General features: G+C 41.9%; 1 protein-coding gene across 1 annotated transcript in view; it reads right to left on the reverse strand.

The window, feature by feature from the left end:
- The window catches only part of dnpep (aspartyl aminopeptidase), an 82,131-nt gene that overhangs the window by 42,749 nt on the left and 13,510 nt on the right, over positions 1 to 25,872 (reverse strand). The window contains exons 3-5 of the mRNA XM_069935974.1: positions 11,316 to 11,404; positions 8,623 to 8,736; positions 4,892 to 5,017 (exon numbers count right to left, since the gene is read on the reverse strand). Of these exons, the coding sequence (XP_069792075.1) occupies positions 4,892 to 5,017; positions 8,623 to 8,736; positions 11,316 to 11,404 (329 nt within the window). The remainder of the gene's footprint in view (positions 1 to 4,891; positions 5,018 to 8,622; positions 8,737 to 11,315; positions 11,405 to 25,872) is intronic.

Below are 25,872 nucleotides of genomic sequence, written 5' to 3' on the forward strand. Positions count from 1 at the left end.
GGCAGGGAGTGAGGCTGAGTGAGAGAATGGATCAGCTCATGATGGAATGGCAGAATGGGCTTGAGAGGCTGAATGGCCTACGTCTGCTCCTATATTTGGAATGAGCTGACGAGGAAGCTGTAGAAGTGGGCACAATTAACACTTTTAACAGACGTTCAGATGGATATATGGCGAGGAAGGGTTTAGAAGGATATGGACCAGGGGGGCGTGGCAAGATGGTGTGGGGTGAAGACGTGGGAGCCTATCTCTCCTCAGCTAGAAAGTTTAGACTCCAAATATAAAAACTTAATGTATGTCTGAAAATCTTTTGAAAGGATTATATATGATATGAGAAGAAAATGACTCAGAGAAAACAAGTTCAACATTCGAAAAAATTACATTTTAAAAAGTTGAAAGAGTTGGAAAAAAAGCGGGCCTTACCAAAGATTTAGAACCTTGAGCTCAAGTGGAGATGGAGCCGAAGAGTCAGTGACCCATTTCAGCAAGGTTGGCTGCAGCGACGGCGTCCTCTACATGCAGAGGGGCGCAAGATGGCGCCGCCACTGCTTCATCGTTGGTGACGCTATGGGAGTCCCGTGACGTGGGCTCAGCCGCGTTGAGGGCGGGGCAGCTGGGGGGGGGGGGGCGACACATCACTTGCAACTGGGTCTTTAACGCAGTATGCGAGAGATGTGCCAGAGACAGCCTACCAGCGCTATGCGGTCGCTGCAGGGACGCAGGCAGCGGTGCGCATGCATGAAACTCTCGAGTGGGTGCGAGCTGCAGGAGCTGCCGCTCAGCTCGACGCTGAGTGAGGAACAGACCTGCAGCCAGCCTGAAGAAGTTCAGGAAGCTGAGCTACAACAAGAGATGGAAGAAGAAGAATTACAACACTATTTGGAGGCAGAAGACAATCAATTACTGTTAGCAGCAGGCTAAAGTGGAAGGTACTCCAACATCTTTAAAATTACCTTCACCATATAAATCTCCCAGGACTAGGAGTCTGATGCCCCCCTTCTGACGTAGAGATGATGTTAGAAACAATTACAAAACAAGAGTTTGATGGATGATGTTTCAACTAGTTTTCAAAATATAGACCAACGGTTATCTGATATGTCTGGTGAGATTGCTTCAATGAAAGTAGATGTCATCAAATCTCTTACAGCAGTGGATAAAGTTGAAGGTAAAATTAAAAATGTGGAAGATTGAGTGGAAGGAACAGGAGATAAAGGGGGCTCACCATGCGTTAAGAAAAAAACTGTTACCGGGGCAACCACCTAGAGCTGTTTTAGTGAGGTGTTTGAGGTATCAGGATCATGAGATGATTTTACGTGCAGCGGTTTTACGTATAAATGGTCCAATGCTAATTCAGTATAGTAAAGTTTTCTTCTATGCAGATTTGAGTCAGGCGGTGGTCATGAAACGGAGAGAGTTTCAACCTGCTAAAGTTGTTTTATGGAAAAAAGGTTACAAATCTACAAACATCAGTTTTAAAAATATTTTATGGGCAATACCAATCTCAGTTTTTTGAAGATCCACAGGCAGCTTTAACTTTTGCTAACTCTTTACCAGATTATACAGGACTTTGCGTTGGAACCGTTGGTGGGGCTGGACAAAGCTGGAAATGAGAAAGTTGAGAAGAAACTGGAAGTTGAACAACTGATGGACTTACAGGGAGATTCAGGAAGTATTCAATAAACGAGGGGTTTCTTTGCTCTCTGGCTTGGGAGAGGATGCTATTCCAGCTAAATCCGAAGTCATCAGCCACTGTTGGTATTAACCGCACCCGGTTAATAAGGGGGTTACTGTGTCGCAGTTTTTCTGTTGGGGTAGTTTAGAGGTTTTTTTAAGGGAGGGGGGGGGTTATTGAATTTTGTAAGATTGGGTGCCATTATATAGATTGTAATGAGTAATTTAAGATTTGCAACTTTTAAGGTTAAGGGATTAAATCATCCGATAAAGAGAAAGCGTGTTTTAAATTACATTAAGATATCAAAAGTAGATAAAGTATTTTTGCAAGAAACTCATTTAACAGAAAAAAGAACATTTAAGGTTAAAGGGGGATTGGGCTGGATATGTAATTAATTTAATCTTCGTTTAACTCTAAAGCTAGGGGGATAGCGATTTTAGTTAATAAGAAAATATCTAATTTCTTACCAAAATTGGTTTATATTGATCAGGTAGGTTTTGTTAAAGGTATTCAGCAGATAATATAGTTAAGTTGATTTCATTAATTAATGTGGCAAAACAGCAAAAAAAATCAACCAATGGCTGTGTCTTTAGATGCTGAGAAGGCATTTGACTGTGTTGAGTGGAAATTTTTGTTTAGAGAATTAGAAAAATTTAATTTTGGTCCAATTTTTAAAAGTTGGATTAAGGCTTTATATGCAGGACCTACAGCTAGGGTTTTAACAAATGGTCAGATATCAGAATCTTTTAATTTATCTTGTTCTATGAGACAAGGCCATCCTCTTTCACCTGCTTTATTTGCTTTAGTGATTGAACCTTTGGCACAAGCGGTTCAACTCTCAACCCTTGACCTCTTGTATTCATCTCTCCTACTCTCAATGGGAAAAGCCTTTCCACATCAACTCTATCTATCCCTCTCATTATCTTAAACACCTCTATTAAATCCCCTCTCAGCCTTCTACGTTCCAAGGAATAAAGACCTAATTTGCTCAATCTTTCCTTGTATTCCAGATGCTGAAACTCAGGCAACATTTTTGTAAATCTTCTCTGCACTCTCTCTATCTTGTTAATGCCTTTCCTATAAATCAGTGACCAGAACTGCACACAGTACTCTAAAGTTGGCCTCACCAATGCCTTGTACAGTTTCATCATTTCTACCAACCCCTATATTCTATGCACTGAATTATATAGGCAAGCATACTAAAGGCCTTCTTCACCACCCTATCCACATGCGCCCCTACCTTCAGGGAACAATGCACCATTATTCCTCGATCTTTTTGCTCCACTGCATCTTTCAACGCCCTCCCATTTACCACATAGGTCTTAACATAACATAACAATTTACAGCACGGAAACAGGCCATTAGGTCCTCCTAGTCCGCACCGAACCAAACACCCTTCTCTAGTCCCACCTCCCTGCACAATGCCCATAACCCTCCATCTTCTTCTCATCCATATACCTGTCCAACCTTTTCTTAAATAATACAATTGACTCCGCCGCCACTATTTCTCCCGGAAGCTCATTCCACACGTCTACCACTCTCTGAGTAAAGAAGTTCCCCCTCATGTTACCTCTAAACCTCTGCCCCTTAATTCTTAACTCATGTCCTCTTGTTTTAATCTTTCCTCCTCTTAACGGAAATAGTCTATCCACATCCACTCTGTCTATCCCTTTCATAATCTTAAATACTTCTATCAAATCCCCTCTCAACCTTCTACGTTCCAAAGAATAAAGACCTAATCTGTCCAATCTCTCCCCATACTCCAGATGCTTAAACCCAGGCAACATTCTGGTAAACCTTCTCTGCACTCTCTCCATTCTGTTTATATCCTTCCTATAATTAGGCGACCAGAACTGCACACAGAACTCCAAATTAGGCCGCACCAACGTCTTATACAGTCTCAACATCACCTCCCAACTCCTATATTCCATGCAATGATTGATAAAGGCCAGCATACTAAAAGCCTTCTTCACCACCCTATTCACGTGAGTTTCTACCTTCAGGGAACGATGTACCGTTACTCCTAAATCTTTCTGCTCTTCTGTATTCCTCAATGCTCTCCCATTTACCACGTATGTCCTGTTCTGATTCTTCTTACCAAAATGAAGGTGAACCCTGAGGTTCACCGCTTGTCACCAGCCTCCATCCTGACAAACAATTATCTACTACTACTCTCTGGCACCTTCCTTCCAGCCACTGTTGAATCCATTTGACTATCTCCAAATTAATACCCAAGGACTTAGCCTTCCTAACTAAATTCCCATGCGGAACCTTATCGAAGGCCTTACTGAAGTCCATATAGACAACATCCACTGCTCTACCCTCATCAACATTCCCCTAGTTGATGATAAAGTACCAATGGTTGATTCAAGATTGTTTAAGCCATATTTAGCTTTTATAAGGTTAGTATTAGCAGTAGTAAGAAAATGTATAACTATTACATGGAAGAATGATGTACAACTGAATTTGCAAAGGTGGCATAATGAATTGCAGTCTTGTTTGTATTTAGAAAAATTAACATAATTTGAGAAATAATTATTCTTTTTTTATTGATATGTGGGGATTGTATTTGAAATGTATGGCTATAGAGATTAAATAAGTGTAATAAGTATGGCACACCAATCAGGGAATATTGATAATTGTTGTAAGTTTTTTTGGGGGTGGGGGGGAAATTACCTTAAAAGTTAAATAAAATTTTCAAAAAAGGATATTGACCAAATGTTAGCCAAAATAGCCCAGACCACCTTGGTTAGCATGGATGATTGGGCTGAAGTGTCTGTACTGTGATGAATATACCTTCCCGTCTACCACCATTAACTCAGGCCTCACCCTCATTGCCTCTATTTCTTCCACATCTGTCCTGGCACCTTCCCAAGATGCCCGGGTTCCCTTGTCCTCACCTAGCATCCCAACAGCCTTCGCACCCAACACATTATCATCTGCAATTTCCACCACCACCCTCAGTGGGATTGCATCACCAGATAGATCTTCCCCTGTCCTTTCCACTTTTCCACAGGGACCGCTCCCTCCATGACTCCCTTGCTCACTCATCACATCCCACTGATCACCCCCTCGGTAACTCGGTACTCCAGAGCTGGAGTACACAGTAATCGGAGTGTTATAGGACTGGAGGAGTTGGCAGATAGAAATGTTTGAGATTTGTAAGCAAGGAGAAAAATGCTCAGGGCATGTCTTAAGTAGGAACCACTGAAGTCAGCTTACCTTCACCAGAACCCTTCCAGCCACTTTGAGGTCACGGTCGAACCAGGTGTTCCAAATTCCTTCACCATAACATTCCACTCCCACCTGCAGGTAACCCACATGAGTCTTCTTTGACCTGAGCTTCACCTGAAGATGGAAGTAAATTGAAGACCTTCACTACCAGCTAATAGCCAGCAGTGTGTATCCACATGCTTACCAGCTGGACATTAGTACACGTCCAATTTGTGCACCTTGATATATATTACGCACATCTTGGGACAATGGGGGGGAATCTCAGTGAAACATTTCAAATGTTTAAAGGCACGGACAGGGTAGATGTAGAAAGGATGTTTCTCATGGTGTGAGAGTCTTGGACAAGAGGATTGGAAAGCACCTGCTTAGAACAGAGATGTGGAGGATATTCTTTAGCCAGAGGGTGGTGAATCTGTGGAATTTTTTTCCCCACAGGCAGTTGTTGAGACCAGGTCATTGGGTGTATTTAAGGCAGAGATTGATATGTTCTTGATTTGCCAGGGCATCAAAGGTTATGGGGAGAAGGCCAGGCAGTGGGACTGAATGGGAGAATGGATCAGCTCATGATGGAATGGCAGGGATATCTCAGTGGCTGAATGGCTTATTTCTGTATACTGTCTGATCTTTCACCGTAACACTATACACCTGGACGTGCTCTTTGACTTTGGATAGCTGTGTTCATCTTGGTGTTGAGTTGTTGGACTGCTCATGGTAACGAACATCTGGGACAATGGGAACCAGATTGCCAGAAAAGATAGAGGAGTGGAGGAGGGAAAAGATGATGTAAAAATTGCACGCACTGTTTGGAGTCAACAGTGGAAATGCATCTATTTGAATGCAAGGAGTATTGTTGGAAATGCAGACAAGCTTAGAGCATGGATTGGCATGTGGTATTATGACACTGTGGCTATGAGTGAAACTTGGTTGCAGGAGGGGCAGGACTGGCAGTCAGTATTCTGAGCTTCCATTGCTTTAGATGTGATAGAATAGGGAAGATGAAAGAGGGAGGAAAGGTACTGCTTGTCAGGGAAAATATTACAGCAGGTCAGACCAGAGGACTTGTCCCCTGAGGCTATAGAGGTGAAGATGTGGAATGGGAAAGGCTTGACCACACCTATGGAGTTGTATTAAAGTCAACAAGAATTAGAGGAACAAATCTGTAGAGAGATAGCAGACAGCTACAAGAAACATTAAGGTTGTGATAGGAGATTTTAAATTTACAAATATTGACTGGGACTCCCATTCTGTAAAAGGGATACATGGCTTAGAGTTTGTCAAACACGTTCAAGAAAGTTTTCTAAATCAATACTGCAGAGACACCAACTAGAGAAGAGTGCAATACTGAATCTCCTACTAGGGAACGAGACAGGACAGGTGGCAGAAGAATGTGTAGGGAAACATCTTGGGTCCAATGCTATTAGTTTAGTTAATTATGGAGAAGGATGGGTCTGGGCCTCGGGTTGAGATTCTAAATTGGAGAAAAACCAGTTTTGAGGAAATGAGAAAGGATCCAGAATGCATGAATCAGAATAAGTTTTTTTTGGGGCAAGGATATGCGAGGTAAATGGAGGACCTTCAAAGGTGAAATTTTGAGAGTACAGAGTTTGTATGTTCCTATCAGGATTAAAGACTAGGTTCACAGGTATAGGGAAGCTTGATTTTTGAGGGATATTGGGGATCTGGTTTGTAAGAAAAGAGAGGTTTATCACAGATATCAGCAAACATGGAGCAAATGAGGTATTTGAGGAGAATAAAAATGCAAGAAAAACCTCATGAAAGAAATCAGGAAGGGCTAAAAGAAGACATGAAGCTGTTTTGGCAGAAAATATGAAGGAAAATCCTAAGGGTTTCTACAGGAAATATTAAGAGCAAAAGGATAGTAAAGGACGAACTTGGTCCCCTTGAAGATCAGGGGGCCTCGGCTTTGTATGTAGCCGAAAAAGATGGGGAGATAGTAATTTTTTTTTCATCAGTATTATCTTAGGAAACGGGGACAGTCGTGAAAAGAAAAGAAAACAAGAATGAGGTAATGGAACCTATACAGATTAAAGAGGAGGAAGTGCTTGTTGGCTTAAAGCAAATAAAGGGTGGATAAATCCCCAGGGCCTGACAAGATATTCCCTCGGACCTTGAAGGGAGGCTAGTGTAGAAATTGCAGGGGCTCTGGCAGAATATTTAAAATATTCTTAGCCACAGGTGTGGTGCCAGAGATTGGAGGGTAGCTCATGTTGTTCTGTTGTTTAAAAAAGGCTCCAAAGTAACCCTGGAAATTATAGGGCGATGAGCCTGACATAAGTAGTAGGTAAATTATGGAAGGTGTTCAAAGAGATCAGATATACAATTATTTGGATAGCTAGAAACTGATTAGAGATGGTCAATATGGCTTTGTGCATGGTAGGTCCCAGGCATGGTAGGTTACCAGGAAAGTTGACAAAGCAAAGGCTGTGGATGTAATCTACATGGACTTTAGTAAGGCCTTTGACAAGGTCCCGCATAGGAGGTTACACAGGAAGGTTCAGACATTAGGTATTCATGATGAAGTAGTGAACTGGATTCAACAATGTCTGGACAGGAGAAGCCAGAGATTAGTGGTAGATGATTGCTTCTCAAACTGGAGCCTGTGACTAGTGATGTATCTCAGGGATCGATGCTGGGACCATTGTTGTTGGTCATCTATATCAATGATCTGGATGATAATGTGGTAAATTGGAACAGCAAGTTTGAAGATGACACAAAGGTAGGAGGTATTGTGGACAGTGATGCTTTTCAAAGATTGCAGAGGGATCTGGACCAGTTGGAAAAATGGCAGATGTATTTTGGAAGGACAAACCAAGAAAGGATATACATGGTGAATGTTTGGGCACTGAGGAAAGTAGCAGAACAGAGGGATCTGGGAATACAGATACATAATACCCTGAAAGTGGATAGGGTTGTAAAGAGAGCTTTTGGCATCTTGGCCTTCATAAATCAATGTACTAAGTACAGGAGTTGGGATGTTATGGTAAAGTTAAACAGGACATTGGTGAGGCCAAATCTGGAATATTGTGTCCAGTTTTAGACACCAAACTACAGGAAATATATCAATAAGACAGAAAGAGTGCAGAGAATATTTACTAGGATGTTGCCCAGATTTCAGGAATTGAGTTAAAGGGAAAGATTAAACAGGTTAAGACTTTATTCCCCTGGAATGCAGAAAAATGAGTGGAGATTTGATGGAGGTATTTAAAATTATGAGGGGGATAGAGTAAATGTAGATTGGCAAGGTCGGAGAGATATAAACCAGAGGATGGGTTAAGGGTGAAAGGGGAAAAGCTTAGGGGTAATGTGAGGGGGAACTTCTTCAGAGTGGTGGGAGTTTGGAACAAGCTGCCAGCTGAATTGGTGAATGCGGGCTCAATTTTAACATTTAAGAAGAATTTTGACAGATACATGAATGGGAGAAGCATGGATGGCTACGGATTAGGTGCAGGTCAGTGAGACTAGGCAAAAAAAAAAAACAAATGGTTCAGCACAGACTAGAGGGGCCAAAGGGGCCTGTTTCTGTGCAGTAATGTTCTACGGTTGTAATGAACTTGATCATGGACTCCCCATTGCCCTGAAGCATCGACCTGCAGGAGACAATCAATGTTGTGAGTGTGGCAACTCAAGCCCCACCTCAGTGATCTTCAGACACCCTCCCTGTGGGTCGAGAGCCATGTTAACCGATGTTCTAAACTCACCCTCAGGCAGGGACTGTCCGTGTGTGCTCCAATCATACTGAACCCATTCCCTGGTTTGTACTTGGCCCCCACAGCGAAGGCTACGATTGTTGAGTAATTCCTGGTCACGTAATACTGTTTAAAACAAACACACAGCTCAGTTAAGATGACTGGAGAATCAAGTGGAGAGCGATGGAGATTTAATGATTGGGGCTGAGACTGGATGTTGTGCTGCGGTCTGTTGAGAAGCACGGTCTCTTCATTTTCCTCCTCAGTTGCTTCCTGACCTGCTGAGTTCATTCAGCAACTTTTTTTTCCCTCCAGATTACTGGCTTAGTTTGAGTTGAATTCCCACCAAAGTAACTGTCAAATTTAAATTCTGTTAATACTTTGGAATGTAATAAATTTGTTTTAGTAATGAAAACTACAAAACTAGCAGAATATTTTTAACAATATGGTTCTCTAAAATCTTTTATGGAAAGAAATTGCTGTCCAGAATCAGAATTTATCGTCATAAAATTCATTGATTTGTGGCAGTATCACAGGCAAGTTCACATAAACCACCATACAAAATAAATAAAATTCATGAATGAAAAGGATAAAGGGAGGTCGTGTCTGTGGTTCATTATTAATTCAGGAATCTGATGGCGGAGGGGAAGAAGCTGTCCTTGTGCCGCTGGGTGCTCATCTTCAGGCACCTGCACCTCCTTCCTGATGGTAACAGTGTGAAGAGTGCATGGCCTGGGTAGTGGGGTCTTTGAGGATAGAGGCTGTTTTTTTAAGACACCGCCTCATGTAGATGTCCTCAATGGAGTGAAATCTGGTGCCTGTGATGTCGCAGGCCGAGTTAACAACCCTCTGGAGTTTTTTTGTTGTCCAGTCTCGCCAAAATGTCACTCTAGGTTTTCTCCTAGGGCCAGAACATCAGTGCAACCTTGAAGGCAGTGCACCAACACTTCTACTTCCTGAGAAGATTTGGCATGTCGTCAAATACTCTGTCAAGCTTCGCCAGGTGAAATGTGGACTGGCTGCATTGTGGCCTGGTATGCAGACTCGAGTGACCAGGTACGGAGAAGGCAAAAGTTTCTTGGAATAATTCGGAAGACACAGGATTGTGTCATCCCAAAATGGAAGTAGTATTCTAAAGGGAGGGTGAAGCAGTCGTGGCTGACAAGGGAAGTCAAAGATAGCATAAAAGCAAAAGAGATGGCATATGGTATCAAAAATATTGAAAGAATGCAGCAAAAGTTTACAAGGATGTTGCCAGGGCTTGGAGCTGAATTATAGGGAAAGATTAAACAGGTTAGGTCTTTATTCCCTGGAGCAGAGAAGAATGGAGGGAGATTTGATCGAGGTACCCAGAACTGAGGAGGAGTAAATGCAAGCAGAGTTTTTCCACTGTGGTTGGGTGAGACAAGAATGAGAGGACATGGATTAAGGGTGAAAGATTTAAGAGGAACATTAGGGGGAAATTCGTCATGCACAGAGTGGTGGGAGTGTGGAACAAGTTGCCAGCTGAATTGGTAAATACAGATTTGAAGATACAGATAAGAAACATTTGGACAGGTATATGGATGGCAGGGATACAGAGGGTGCAGGTCAATGAGAATGGCAGAATAAATAGTTTAGTGTGGACGAGATGGGCCAGTTTTGTGACGTAGAGTTCTATGGTATTGCAATAATTAGTAAGAAAAGCTGGAGGGTGGAGTAGGTTTTAAAAAGTAACAGAAGGTAACATAGAGAATTAATAAAGGGAGAAAAGATGAAAAGTAAGTTAGCACCTTGGAGAAAATGGTATAAAAGCACATCTGGGCATTGCTGGCGTTGAGATGCGATTTGTCCCATTCCCAGTTCTCTCTCATTTCACTTCAACCTTTTGAAGGACTCCTGAAGTGAGAGAGAATATCAGTGCTATGGGGTGTTCATTGATGATCTGCAGACCATTTGGGTCCTAGGGCGCCCAAGATGGCCAGATCCAGCCTTTACAAGAAGCATACATGTCCTGAGAAAGAAAATGAAGTTGGAGAGCTTTGATGTCGAGTTTCTTATTATTCTCACATGCCATTTCAACGGCAAAACACGTGGCGGTACTTAGCAAAGAAAATGGAGAAAGCCCCTTCAGAGGTGGTGAGTGGTTGAGGATCACGCCACCTCCTCTTCTGTTGCCTGCTGCACCCGGGTGCTGAGCCGAAGCCCCCTGATCCAGCTGCCTGCACTCCCTCGCACATCTTAGACTTGGTTCTGCAAACCCATCAGAAGCTGCAGGCTTGCGGCGAGCATCAACCCTGCCACAGGCCATTTGGGTACAAAGATGTTTCCATCATGCATTGAGTGGCTGTCACTGAAGGATGGGCAGCTTTTGCAAAGAGGGGCAGTCGGCCATCCGGCTCGTCGAGCCTGTTCCGCCATTCAATAAGATCACAGTGGATCTGGCCGTGGACACAACTCCACCTACCCGCCTGTTCCCCCTAACCTACGATTCAAAAATTGAGTTGTGCCTCAAATGCATTTAATGGGGCAGTCTCTACTACTTCCTTGGGCAGAGAATTCCACAGATTTACAACGCTCTGGGGAAAGCAGTCCCTCCTCATCTCTGCCTTAATCTACTCCCCTGAATCTTGAGGCTCTGTCCCCTTGTTCTCGTGGAAATTCCCAAAGGAGAGATGACCCCCCCCCCCCACCATTTCCCACTTGCTCCCCATCCAGCCCCTCACCTTGCCAGTAGGTTTCACATCCCAGTGGTCAGCCTCCTTGAGCTCCTTGAAACCGGCGGCCTGGAGACGATATATGCACTCCTGAACAACTGCAAGAACAACAGAACGGATTTCGAGAGTCAATGAACTGATTCGAGGTCAAGTTTACCATCATTTGTACATCAAGTTGTATGTATACAATCCGATGGAACGGTTTCTCTGCAGACCACAGTGCACCAACAAAAACGCCATACACATTACATAATGCAAAATAAATATATAAAAATATTTAGGATGATTTACAGTTACAGGATACTGTTCACAATCTCATAGCCTGTGAGAAGAAGCAATTTCTCAGCCAAGCAGAGCTGATTTTGAGGCTCTTGTACGTCTTCCTGATGGTAGTGGGTCAAAGATAAGAGTGTGCTGGATGGAAAGGGTTTTTTGTCGTGCGGCCAAGCACAGCTCCAACTCGATTTCTAAATCTACAAATGACACTGCCATTAAACACAGGATCTCAAAGAATGATGGAGTACATTAGAGAGACAGAGTGTGGTGCCAGACCGACAACCTCTTCCTCAATGTCAGCAAGACTAAGGAGAATCCACTGAAAGAACAATCAATCCTGGACCCACAACACCTCCTCATTAGTCAGGAAGGCACAGTAGCGCCTACACTTCCCAAGAAAGTTGAGAAGAGCAAGGCTACCGGCCCCCATCCTAACAACATTCTGCAGGAGGAACAGGTAAGATTGCCCTGGCTGGCTGTATCATAGTGTAGTTGCAAAGCATTGGATTGGATGTCAGTACAGAGGGGGATTAAAACCATCACTGGGATTTCCCTTCCCTCTATCGATGATATCTACAAGGAGCAGTGCTTCAAGAGAGCTCAGAGAGTCATTGAGGAGCTTTACTATGTAGCCCACAGTATTTTTGAGACACTACCTTGCCTGTGTGTACACTATGGCCCAGAGATCTGCTGTTATGTTGGGGGGGGGGGGGGGGGGGGAGGGGTGCTTGTGTGTGCGTGTATATATAAAAGTACTTGCTCCTTGCATGTCTGGAAGCATCAACGGTGAGGTGAGACTGATGTTCCACTGCTGTCCTTTTGCTTTGTCTAACAGGGGTCTCAAACTCAATTTACCCGGGGGCCCCTGGAGGTAGAGTCTGGGTGAGGCTGGGCCGCATCAGGTTTTCCACAAGAAAAGTTCTTACAAAAATGTTATCAAATGTCTTTATTTTTTAAACACAAAATAAGATGAAAAAATAATAAATTAACAACTCATAAGAAAAAAAATAAAATCAATCAGTAATAATAATAATAATACAGCAGATAGAGAAGACTGAAGAAACCACATCTAGTTGCTGACTGGAGAAATGTAATTATTATTATTCAGATTCAAATGTCTGTATTAACAGTTCTTTAACCTTTAACTTTCTGAACATGAATGGAACATTGAACATAAACTGTTATGAACATGTCTTCTTCTGCCGACTTCTTACTGCTAGAGATCTGGCAGCGCTTCCTCTCGCATAGCCGAGCCACATTTGGCTTAAGGGAGGAGGCAGTTGAGACCCTCAGTAGGGCTTGAAGATGCTCGTCAGTAAGTCTGGACCCGTCCTTGGACTTATTGAAGTTCAAGGGAGAGAAGAGCTTTTCGCACAAGGATGTGCTCCCAAAAAGACACAGGGTCTGCTTGAACATTCGGGAAAGCTCAGGGGCAATTCTCTCAAAAATTGCCCAAGCTTGTCTGCTTTTCCACTCACCTCCCTGAACTTGGTTTTGAGTTCAGAGTTGCACTGCAGGTCAATGAGCTCCATTTGAAGCACAGGAGGGGCATCTTGCACATCAAAGGAGAAGGGGTCCGCAAAAATTTGAAAGGTGGCTCTGTGCATCTTGAAGGTTGCAAATCTGTGATCAAATTCCTCCTGGAGCTTCAAAATGACATCCACATACTTCTCACCACTGAAAGGTGTGCTTGAATCCAGGAGTGCCTTGCATGCTGGGAAATGGCAAAGGTTTGTCTGAGAAAGCTGGGCTTTCCATAACACAAGTTTCGCAGAGAATGCTCTCACGTTGTCATAGGCAGCACTGACAACTTGCCCTGGCCTTATAACTTCTTGTTCAGTACATTAAGCTCATGTGTAATATCAACAAGAAAAGCTAAGTCCATGAGCCATTTGGGATCACTTAGCACGGGAACAGCAACCCCATCTTTCTCCATGAAGGCTTTCACTTCCGCTCTCAACTCAAAAAACCTCTTCAATATGTTTCCCCTGCTGAGCCAACGTACCTCGGTGAAGTAGAGCACATCCCCATAATCTGACTCCATTTCCTCTAAAACAGCACGGAAACTTCCGTGCTTTAAGCTCCTGGATCTGATTTGGTTGATGCATTTCACAATGACAGACATCACATTGTCAAACTTCAGGCATTTGCTGCAAAGAGCCTGCTGATGGATAATGCAGTGCAGAGCAATGGCCTCCTCCACACTCTCCTCTTCCAGTTTTTTTTTAAACAAGTGCCACCAGTCCATTTTCCCTCCCTGTCATTGATGGCGCTTCATCGGTTGTTATTCCAACAAACCTCTTCTGTGGCAAACCGGCATTCTCAATGGCATCACACAGCTGGTAAAATATCTCCTGAGCGATGGTCTGGCCATGCATTGGAATTACTGTGAGCAACTCCTCGGTGACTTCAAAATTGTCATCAACACCACGAACACAGATTGCGAGCTGGGCAGTGTCGGTGATGTCTGTGGTCTCTTCAAGAGCGACTGAGTATTGTTAGGTCTGCTTTGTTCATGAATGAGTGAGTCAAACACCAGACTGAGTCGAAATCAAGGTTCTTTGTTCTTTATTACCGGATTGTAACACTTGCAACTAACAGTGTTAGTTGGAGAAGGCGCATTCTCCCGATATCAGCAAGTGGTTTTTTTTTATACCTCAGGACACGCACTTAGTAAATTATCATACCATTACATTGTCCAATGAATAAGCTGTTGCTACCCTTCTCTGTTAGTCTGCTGCACATCATCTTGTTATTGCCACACTTATCTTGAGCGTACAAGGTCACACCTGCATCCTGTTACTCCTTAGTACTGGGTGACTCCTTCTCCGGTCCCATCTCATGATGTTTTTACCTTACAGTATACACTGAAACATTTTGCTTTCTCACACAGTTGATCATAAACGTCACTTGACAGGTCAGAAATGCGCTCTGCCACGGTGTTGGCAGAAAGGCTGATGTTGCTAAACTGACCTTTCTTTTCTGGACAGACAATACTTTTTGACAAATTCACCTTCTGTGAATGGCTTTCCTGCTTTAACAATCATCTCACTAACCACGTAGCTAGCTTCGACTGATGCATCATTCTCTTTGGTTGCTTTCTTAAAGAAATCTTGTTGCCTCACTAGACATGTTTTAAGATTAGCAACCCGGTTGGCTCTCTCATCTCCTTGGTATTTTGCATACTCCTCAGCATGTCTAGCTGTGTAATGACGTTTCAAATTGTATTCTTGGTGCACTGCAACTTTCTCTGTGCAAATAAGACACGTCGGGATACCCCTGTGCTCAACAAAGAAATATTGCACTTCCCACTTTTCCTGAAATTGTCTGTGCTCATCACCAACCTTTCTCTTCACTGCAGGCTTTGAAAAAGACATGTTTGGGGCCGTATAATATATATAATTCCACTTGGTGTCACTGTTGCGTTGAAGTTTCAGTGTTTAGCCAACGCGTCTTTTCCGCTTCTTTTTCTGTCCCGCTGAGCAACAACTTCCGGGTTCAGACTGGACGCCGAAGCGCGTGAAGCGGGAGCGGACACGGAAATTGCGCATGTGCCGCGTGCATATAATGACAAATAGAAAATGCACACAAATCTGCTTACATTCGCAATAAGCCCAGCCGATGTTCCGCCCCCGAGAGCAATATACCCCACTGTGATTGGTCGGTTCGTTCAGCTCCGCACACAACACTGAAAAGTGCCAATTATATCAAACTCGCGGGCCGCACTAACATTAAACTTTCATATTAAGGCGGGGCCACAAACTATCGTCCCGAGGGCCGCAAGCTTGAGACCCCTGGTCTAACTTTACCGCCTTGTGAAGAGCTTCTGCCAATTTTACTTTCCTTTTTTGGGTCTATATTGAACTGGGTTTGGGCCACTTGTTTTTGCACAGCTCGGAAACTAATTGAGGTGTCCCTGGTGCAAGTTCAATTTTTTTTTGAACTTTTGAACTTCATATGACCTTAAAAGGTTAAATTCAATGGGGTCATGACATTGAGCATCAAATGTTACCCCGACTGAACCTTCATTTCTAGAGTGCTCCATATTACATGCACAAATATATCGTCACCTGACCCCCCCCCCCCCCACACACACACACACACACACATTCATAAATGTGTGTTCCGTACAAATCCAATTATCTGAAATGATCTGGACTTCTATTGGATAAATGTTTTTTTTTCCGGAGAACTGGTCTTTTATTCAAAACAGCCCAGTAGCAACAGCAAATCACTTGTAACAGAGTTTAAACAACAAACAAAAAGGGAAGACTTTTTAGGCATTAATGTTTAATTCTCACCAAAGAAAATGCTGGCCATTGCCAATCACTGAAATGAACCCACCAAGGTCCTGCTCGTGCCAGGAGCCTGAGGTCCCCAGTCAGTTCAGCTCCGAAAACATTTTGGATAAACGAGGATTTCTGATTTGTTTCAGCTATCCTCATTTATCCAAACTGTTTTAAAAATTCAGATAATTGAGGGTTTTCGGAGAATCCGATTCAAATGTTAGCTGGTCAGACCTCTGGAGGAGAGGCAGAGCTCATTCCCCACCAGTGGTGCTGAGGTGGAGATACATAGCTCTGACAACCTAGAAGGCCCTTCGGCACTACCACAGTGCCACGTTCTTTTTCTTGCCCTACTGCAAATGAAAATTTATTATCTGTCTTTTTCATTTCCCTTTTTAATTTAATTTATACTTTTGATGAAGTATCTGTTCCCTGCAACAGGTCAGAGTTTTGGTACATGTGCTCAATGTATATGACAATAAACTTATTATCATTTTTCTGAGGGTGAGCATCTCCCATTCGTAAGATCACGAGATGAAGGAGCAGAATTGGGCCATTTAGTCTACTCCGCCATTCAAATCACAATAAATAAATTCTCTTGGCCCATAAATGACATTCCTACTAATTCAGAACCTATCATCCTTCACTTTAAATCTACCCATTGACTTGCTCTCCACAGCTGTCTGTGTCAGCAAATTCTACAGATTCACACCCCCCCCCACCCCCGGCAGAAGTAACTTGATCTCTGTTCAGAAGGGACCTCCTTTTATTTGAGGCTTTGCCCTCTGAACAACTTCTACAGGTGCACCACTGAAAGCTGACTGCCAGGGCGCGCCACTGTGTGGGACGGAAAGGGCTCCACCCAATTCTGCAAGAAACATGGCTCAGACCGTCTCACTCACACACAACCCCCTCCCCTCCATCAATAACTCCCACTGCCTTGGAAAAAGCATCTTAAAAGATTCAACCAACCCCCACTACACTCTCTTTACCCCCCTCCCATTGGGGAGAAGATTCTCGAGTGCCAGATTGGCACCAGATTGGAGGACAGTTTCTTTCCTGCAGTTAACAGGCTCCTGAATGAACCTCACATTGGTAAAATTATGCTGCTCCGCAGTAAATGATCTCTCTTGGTAGTAAATGATCTCTCTAACTCTGCACTTGTATACTGTCTTAGTTCTTGTACTATGCACGAGATGTCTAGCTGCACCGCTCATAAAATGACCTCTATCACTGCATCTTTTTTTAATTTTATTTTTCACACTATGAACCATATTAACCTAAATACACACAAACATTTCCCTCTTGAATATACACAGTGTAAACCCATTAAAAAATGTCATCACACAATGAAAATAAACAAGAAATTTGTGTCATCTACTTTTACATACTGGGTCAGTTCATTTCGTCTTCTCCTGTCATTTTAGGTGATGGAGGTCTGCGGTAGGCCCTCTCTGTTGCGTTCCAAAATTTGTTCAAATACTGTGACTTTATTTTTTTAATTGTTATTTTTTCCAATGAAATACATTTATTCATTTCTATATACCATTGCTATATTCTCAGCCTATCTTCTGATTTCCAAGTTGACATAATACATTTTTTTGCTACAGCTAAAGCTATCATAATAAATCTTTTTTGTGCTCCATCCAAGTCAAGGCCTAGTTCTTTACTTCTTATGTTACTTAGAAGAAAGATCTCTGAATTTTTTGGGATGTTGCTTTTTGTGATTTTATTTAATACCTGATTTAGATCTTCCCAAAACTTTTCCACTTTCTCACATGCCCAAATTGCATGTCCTTGTTGTTTCCATTTCCTCCTTACAGCGAAAATATCTGTCTGATACTGTTGGGTCCCATTTATTTAACTTTTGGGGTGTGGTGTATAGCCTGTGTAACCAATTATATTGTATCATGCGTAACCTCGTGTTTATTGTATTTCTCCTATTTCCGGAGCACAGCTTTTCACATGTTTCATTCTTTATCTTTATGTTTAGATCTTGTTCCCACTTTTGTTTGGGTTTACAGCTTGTTTCCTCATTCTCTTTCTCTTGCAGTTGATGTACATGTTTGTTATAAATCTTTTAATTATCACTGTGTCTGAAATCACATATTCAAAGCTGCTTCCTTCTGGTAACCTCAGCCTGCTTCCCAATTTGTCCTTCAAGTAGGTTTTCAGTTGATGGCATGCAAACATTGTACCTTGAGTTATACCATATTTGCACTTCATTTGTTCAAAAGATAATAAATTATTTCCCAAAAAACAATTTTCTTTTGATCCCTTTTCTCTCCCATTCTCTAAAGGAAAGGTTATCTATTGTGAAAGGGATTATTTGATTTTGAGTCAATAATAATTTTGGTAGTTGGTAATTCGTTTTTTTTCCTTTCTACATGAATCTTCTTCCAAATGTTGAGCAGATGGTGCAGTACTGGGGTGAACTCCTATGTTGCACCAGCTTTTCATCCCACTTATATAGTATATGTTCAGGTACCTTCTCCCCTATTTTATCTAGCTCTAATCTGGTCCAATCTGGTTTTTCCCTTGTTTGATAAAAATCTGATAGGTATCTTAATTGTGCTGCTCTATAATAATTCTTAAAGTTTGGTAGCTGTAAGCCCCCTTGTTTGTACCATTCTGTTAATTTATCTAGCGCTATCCTCGGTTTCCCCCCTTTCCATAAGAATTTCCTTATTTTCTTTAGCTCATTGAAGAATTTCTCTGTTAAGGAAATTGGTAATGATTGAAATAGGTATTGTATCCTTGGGAAGATATTCATTTTAATGCAATTTACCCTTCCTATCAGTGTTAGTGGTAAATCTTTCCAATGTTCTAAGTCATCTAGTAATTTCTTCATTAATGGCTGATCATTTAATTTGTATAGATGGCCTAGATTATTATCGAGTTGAATACCAAGGTATCGGATTACTTGTGTTTGCCATTTAAATGGTGATTCTGTCTTAAACTTTGTGAAATCCTCATTATTCATTGGCATTGCTTCATTTTTATTTGCGTTGATCTTTGTACCCCGATACTTCTCTTTATTCCTTCAATTTCTTTTATTGATAAAATTATTTTATTGATAATTCTAGTTCTGTTAAGTATACTATGACGTCATCTGCAAATAAACTGATTTTATATTCCTTCTCTTTTATTTTTATCCCTTTTATTTTATTTTCTGTTCTTATCAGTTCTGCCAAGGGTTCTATAGCTAACACGAACAGTGAGGGAGATAGTGGACATCCCTGCCTAGTTGACCTGCTTAATTTAAATTGGTTTGATATATATCCATTTACTGTCACCTTCACCAGTGGTCCATTATATAATGCTTTAATCCAATTAATATATTTCTCTGGTAGGTTGAACCTCTGTAGTACTTTGAATAAATAATTCCATTCTACCCTGTCAAAAGCTTTCTCTGTATCTAAAGCAACTGCCATTGTTGGCGTCTTATTTCCTTGTACTGCATGGATTAAGTTAATGAACTTACAGATATTGTCCGTTGTTTGTCTTTTCTTAATAAATCCAGTTTGATCTAGTTTTACTATTTTTGGGTCACAGTCGGCAAATCTGTTTGCTTATAGTTTAGCTATTATCTTATAATCTGAGTAAAGTAGAGATATTGGTCTATACGATGCTGGTGTTAGTGGATCTTTCCCCGTCTTTGGTATTACTGTAATTATTGCTGTTTTACATGACCCTGTTCGGCTCCGAATCATGGGTCCTCTACCGGCATCACCTACGGCTCCTAGAACGCTTCCACCAGCGTTGTCTCCGCTCCATCCTCAACATCCATTGGAGCGCTTACACCCCTAACGTCGAAGTACTCGAGATGGCAGAGGTCGACAGCATCGAGTCCACGCTGCTGAAGATCCAGCTGCGCTGGATGGGTCACGTCTCCAGAATGGAGGACCATCGCCTTCCCAAGATCCTGTTATATGGCGAGCTCTCCACTGGCCACCGTGACAGAGGTGCACCAAAGAAAAGGTACAAGGACTGCCTAAAGAAATCTCTTGGTGCCTGCCACATTGACCACCGCCAGTGGGCTGATAACGCCTCAAACCGTGCATCTTGGCGCCTCACAGTTTGGCGGGCAGCAACCTCCTTTGAAGAAGACCGCAGAGCCCACCTCACTGACAAAAGGCAAAGGAGGAAAAACCCAACACCCAACCCCAACCAACCAATTTTCCCTTGCAACCGCTGCAATCGTGTCTGCCTGTCCCGCATCGGACTTGTCAGCCACAAACGAGCCTGCAGCTGACGTGGACTTTTTACCCCCTCCATAAATCTTCGTCCGCGAAGCCAAGCCAAAGAAGACATGAGTCTTTAAATGTTTTATAGAATTCTATTGGGAGTCTGTCCTCTCCTGGTGTTTTATTGTTCGGTAGCTTTTTTAATATATCCTGTATTTCCTCTATTTCAAATGGGTTAATCAATTTGTTTTGCTCCTCTTCTTACAATTTCAGTAGTTCAATTTTAGCTAGAAACTCATCTGTTTTGTCTTCTTTCCCTTCGTTCTCAGTTCGATATAATTGGTCGTAGAATTCCTTGAAGTTTTCATTGATCTCTGTTGGGTTATATGTCATTTGTTTGTCCTTTTTCTTTGATGCCAATACCGTTCTTTTAGTTTGTTCTGTTTTAAGCTGCCAAGTTAGTATTTTGTGCATTTTTTTCTCCTAGCTCATAATACTTCTGCTTTGTCTTATGTTCTTCTCAACCTTGTATGTTTGTAGTGTTTCGTATTTTATTTTTTTGTCCGCCAATTCTCTTCTTTTTGTTGTATCTTTCCTTGTTGCTAGTTCTTTTTCTGTATTTGCTATTTCCCTTTCCAGCTGTTCCATTTTCCAATTGTAGTCCTTCTTCATCTTAGTTACATAACTTATTATCTGCCCTCTGATGAACACTTTCATTGCATCCCATAGTATAAATTTATCTTTCAGATTTCGTATTTATTTCAAAGTACATTTTAATTTGGTGCTCAATTAATTCTCTAAAATCCTGTCTTTTAAGTAGCATGGAGTTTATTAATCTCCATCTATACGTTCTTGGTGGGATGTCCTCCAGGTCTATTGCTAGTAACAGGGTGAGTGATCCAATAACAATCTAGCTTTATATTCTGTTTTCCTAATTCTTCCTTGGATGTGGGCTGACAACAGGAACAGGTCAATCCTTGAGTATGTTTTATTTCTACTTGAATAATATGAGTATTCCTTCTCCTTTGGGTGTTGTCTTCTCCATATATCCATAAGTTTCATTTCCTGCATCGATTTAACCATAAATTTGGCTACTTTGTTCTTTCTGCTAGTCTTTTGTCCAGTTTTATCCATCCGAGTCCAAATTAACGTTAATGTTCCCTCCTATCAGAATATTCCCCTGTGTATCTACAATCTTCAAAAAGATATCTTGCATAAACTTTTGATCCTCTTCATTAGGTGCATATACATTGAGCAAATTCCAAAATTCTGAATATATCTGACACTTTATCATTACATACCTCGCTGCTGGATCTATTTTCCTCCTCTATTTTGATTGGTACATTTTTATTGATTAATATAGCTACTCCTCTGGCTTTTGAATTATATGATGCTGCCGTTACGTGCCCTACCCAGTGTCTCCTTAATTTCTTGTGTTCCACTTCAGTTAGATGTGTTTCCTGCACGAATGCTCTATCAATTTTTTCTTTTTTCAGTAAATAGCCTCTTCCTTTTGATTTGGTTATGTATTCCGTTAATATTTATTGTCATATAGTTCAACATGGCCATTTCATACTTTGTTTACCTCTCATTTCCATTTCCTCACCACCACCTTTCCCCTTTTCCCCATTTCCATTTCTCAGTTTTCTTTTTTTGAATGCACTGTATGACAACACTTCTAAAACATAAAATATTTCCACATCTAAAATTCCCTTAACCCCAAATGTGTCCGCCCCCCTCTCTGAGTTGCCCCTTGTCGGGAAACCACAACTCCCCTCTCCATTTGGATTGTGAACCCGCTCGCAAGCGTCAACTGATTTTGCAGTGACTGTTATTCTCTCCCACCCAGCCCCCTCCAGAAAACTTTTATCTTCACATAACAAAGCTCACCCTCTTTTCCCACCCTTACTTCCTTTCTTCCCTTTTCTTTCCCTCCTTTAGTTCTTACTTATACATTATTTTTCCTTCTTTATATGAAGTTTGTTGTCATTCTTTCATCTTGTTACACATCTCTTCATCTCTCTTTCTGTCTTGCAGGCGTTCTGCAAATTCTCGTGCTTTCTCTGGATCCGAGAACAGTCTGTTTTGCTGCCCCAGGATAACTATTTTAAGCACCGCTGGATATCTTAACATAAATTTATAGCCTTTCTTCCATAGGATCGATTTTGCTGCGTTAAATTCCTTCCTCTTCTTCAGGAGCTCAAAACTTATGACTAGGTAGAAAAATTTTTTTTGACCTTTGTATTCCAGTGGTTTTTTGTCTTCTCTCATTTCATTCATTGCCTTCTCCAATATATTTTCCCTTGTCGTATATCTCAGGAATTTTACTATCACGGATCTTGGTTTTTGTTGTGACTGTGGTTTTGGGGCTAATGTTCTGTGTGCCATTTCTATTTCCATTCCTTCCTGCATTTCTGGCATTCCCAGGACCTTTGGGATCCATTCTTTTATAAATTCCTTCATATCTGTGCCTTCTTCATCCTCCTTAAGGCCCACTATCTTTATATTGTTTCTCCTACTGTAGTTTTCTATTATATCCATCTGCTGAGCTAACAACTCCTGTGTTTCTTTAACTTTTTAAATCAGATTTCTTCCAATTTTCTTTTTAAGTCGTTCACTTCCATTTTTACCACCATTACACGTTCTTCCACATTTTCTAATCTTTTCCCTACATCTGTCATGACCAGTTCTATTCTACTCACTTTTTTTTCTGTACTTTTCATTTTTCTTTTTATTTCACTAAATTCTAGTGTCAGCCATTCTCTTAATGCTTTCATATATTCTTGAAATTTTTAAAAAATCTATGTACTGTCCATTCATTTTACCTCCTAATCCTCTGTGCAGAGCTTGGTGTTCTCCTTCTTCTTCTGTGTCTGCTCTTCGGTTTGTGTCTTCTATTTCTCTTCCTTGTACCTGTGTCTCTTCTGACTTTCTTGTTGAGCTGCTTGTCTGTTTGTTGGGTATTTCTTTTCCATGGTGTCTTGATGTTGGTCCTCTTCTTCTGGGTTGGTTATCTGTTATGTATTTAGTTTCCATTTTTCATTCTCACTCCTCTCCCCGTTATTTTCTTTATCTTCCAGCTGGGAGTCCTGCTGTCGGGTCTCTCTCAGCTGGTCACCCCTCCCGTTGGTGTTGTCTTTGTCATGCGCGTTTGTGCACCTCTGTTTGGCTCCGTGAGCCATCTTTGCAGTCCTGCGTTCGATGGGTCGCAACCCTGCAGGGTCTCCACTGACCTCAGGGAGTGGGCTCCTCTTTCCACGCCAGGTCCCTGCTTTTTCATGCAGGTAAAGCCTTCACCTTTCTCTTCTGGCATCTTTCTTTCTTCTTTTCTTCCTGTTGTTTTTGGCTTTTCTTTCTTTGGTGCCATTTTCTCCACACCTTTATTTTTTATTTGTTGTGATTTGTGTGTCTGGGGCTTTGCTTTTTCTTCACATTTTTCCTTCTTTTCTGGAGAGGGCTGGTATTCTCCTACCGGCCACGACTCCATCACGTGACCCCTCCTATCACTGCAACTTGATACAAGTTGAATACCCCTTATCCGAAATACCTGGAAGCAAAAGTGCTTTGGACTTTGGATTTTTCAGATTTTGGGACACCATTTAAAAAATTGCCCTCATTCACTCAGACTTAAAGATGCAAGTATACCCCGCTTTATGAAAGAACATTCCTATGAAACCTTTCATAAGCCAAAATGGCGTAAAGCGAAGACCCATTCACTACTATTGAAGGTTGTTTTCGTAAAAGTGAAAACCCATTGAAATTTCTTTTGGACAACAAACACAGGTTTCTTCATTAAACTGAATTTTCATCATGTGAGTATTCGTAAAATGGAGTATACCTGTACATGCATTCACGTTACAATACAAATATTGACATGTGAACAAATGAACTGAAGTCAACATATATTGAAAAAATCTACACTCAATAATGCACTACTTATGTCCGCTCTCCAAATGGGACTCTAAACTCTATTACATATTGTCTTATGGGACCACGGACAAAAAAAGTTTAGGTTTTTGGATTGTTTCAGATTTTGGGTAGTTGGATAAGGGGTATTCAACCTGCACATGCAATAATGAACTTGAAATCCAAGCCTATCTGGTTTACCCTCAACTGAAAGTTCCAACTCTGGCAACATCCTGGTGAATTTCCTCTACATCCTTCCTGTAGATTGGAGACCAGTCTCATTTGACTTTGGCCAAACCAATGTTTTTTTAAATTAAAAAAAACTGCTGGGGGAAATGTAGCAGGTCAGGCAGCATCTGTGAAGGTGACCCTTCCCTACCCATCCACTCCCCTGCACTACTGTATCGCCTATCGCCTTCCATTTGGCCACCCTCCATCTACATCTCACCTTTCCCCTCCCCTCCCGCCAGGGAAGACATGGCCAGGGGTAATGGAGCCCAAAACATTGATAACCCTTTTGCTTGACCTGCTGAGTTTCTCCAACATGTTTGTGTGTTACACAAGGCCCCAGCATCTGCAGACTTTCTTGTTTCTCCAAGGGTAATGGAGGCTGTCAAGCCCAGGGAACCAAGAAAACGAGGGAGAAAAATGAAAATAAACTGTGCAAAGTCCTGTGAACTTATAGACTGGTGAGTTTTACATCAGAGTTGTGTAAACTATTGAACAGAATTCTTAAGAATAGGATCTATAAGCATTTGGAAAAGTACAGTCTGCTCAAGGATAGTCAGTGTGGCTTTGTGAAGGAAAGGTCATGCCTTGTGAGCCTAATTGAGTTTTTGAGGAGGTAACAAAAGGAATTGATGAGGGTAGGGTGGTAGATGTGGTCTACGTGGATTTTAGCAAGGCATTTGGCAAGGTCCCCCATGATAGATTCGTACAGAAAGTCAGGAGGAATGGGATCTATGGAACCTTGGCTGTGTGGATTAAAAATTGACTTGCTTGTAGAAAGCAGAGTAGTGGAAAAAATTATTCTGCCTGGAGGCCAGTGACTAGAGGAGTCCCGCAGGGATCTGTTCTGGGGCCCCTGCTCTTTGTGATTTTTATAAATGGCCGAGATGAAGAGGAGGAAGGATGGGTCAGTAAGTTTGCAGATGATACGAAGTTTGGAGGAGATGTGGATGGTGTTGATAAAGGATATAGACAGGATGCAGAGTTGGGCAGTAAAGTGGCAGATGGAGTTCAATCCACATAATTGTGAAGTAATGCATTTTGGAAGGTCAAACCAGAAGGTTGAGTACAGGGTTAATGGTTGGATACTTCGCAGTGTGGAGGAACAGAGGGACTTTGGGGTTTCTCAAGGTTGCACACAGGTTGATAGGATAGTTAAGAAGTCTATGGGATGTTGGCTTCATTAATAGGTGGATTGAATTCAAGAACTGAGAGGTCCTGTCGCAACTACAAATCTCTGGTGAGACCACACAAGAGTATTGTGTTCAGTTCTGGTCACCTCATAGGAAGAACATGGAAGCTCTGGAGAGGGGGCAGAGGGGATTTACCAGGATGTTGACTGGATTGGAAAATAAGTCTTATAAGGCAAGGTTAGCAGAGCTGGGTCTTTTCTCTTTGAAGCGAAGAAGGATGAGAGGAAACTAGATAGGGGTCTACAAGATTCTGAGAGCATAGATAGGGTGGACAGCCAGCGCCTGTTTCCCAGGGCAGGATCAGCAAACACCAGAGGACATGTTTCCAAAGTGAAGGGAGGGAAGTTTAAGGGAGACAGCAGTGTTTTTATTTACACACAGTGGGTTCCTGGAATGCACTGCCCAGGATGGTGGTGGAGGTTGGAACATTAGGGGCATTTAAGAGACTCTTAGACATGTGGATGAAAGAAAAACAAATGGTTATGAGGTA

The sequence above is a fragment of the Narcine bancroftii genome, chromosome 4 (assembly GCF_036971445.1).
Source record: "Narcine bancroftii isolate sNarBan1 chromosome 4, sNarBan1.hap1, whole genome shotgun sequence".
NCBI classification, from domain to species: Eukaryota; Metazoa; Chordata; class Chondrichthyes; order Torpediniformes; family Narcinidae; genus Narcine; species Narcine bancroftii.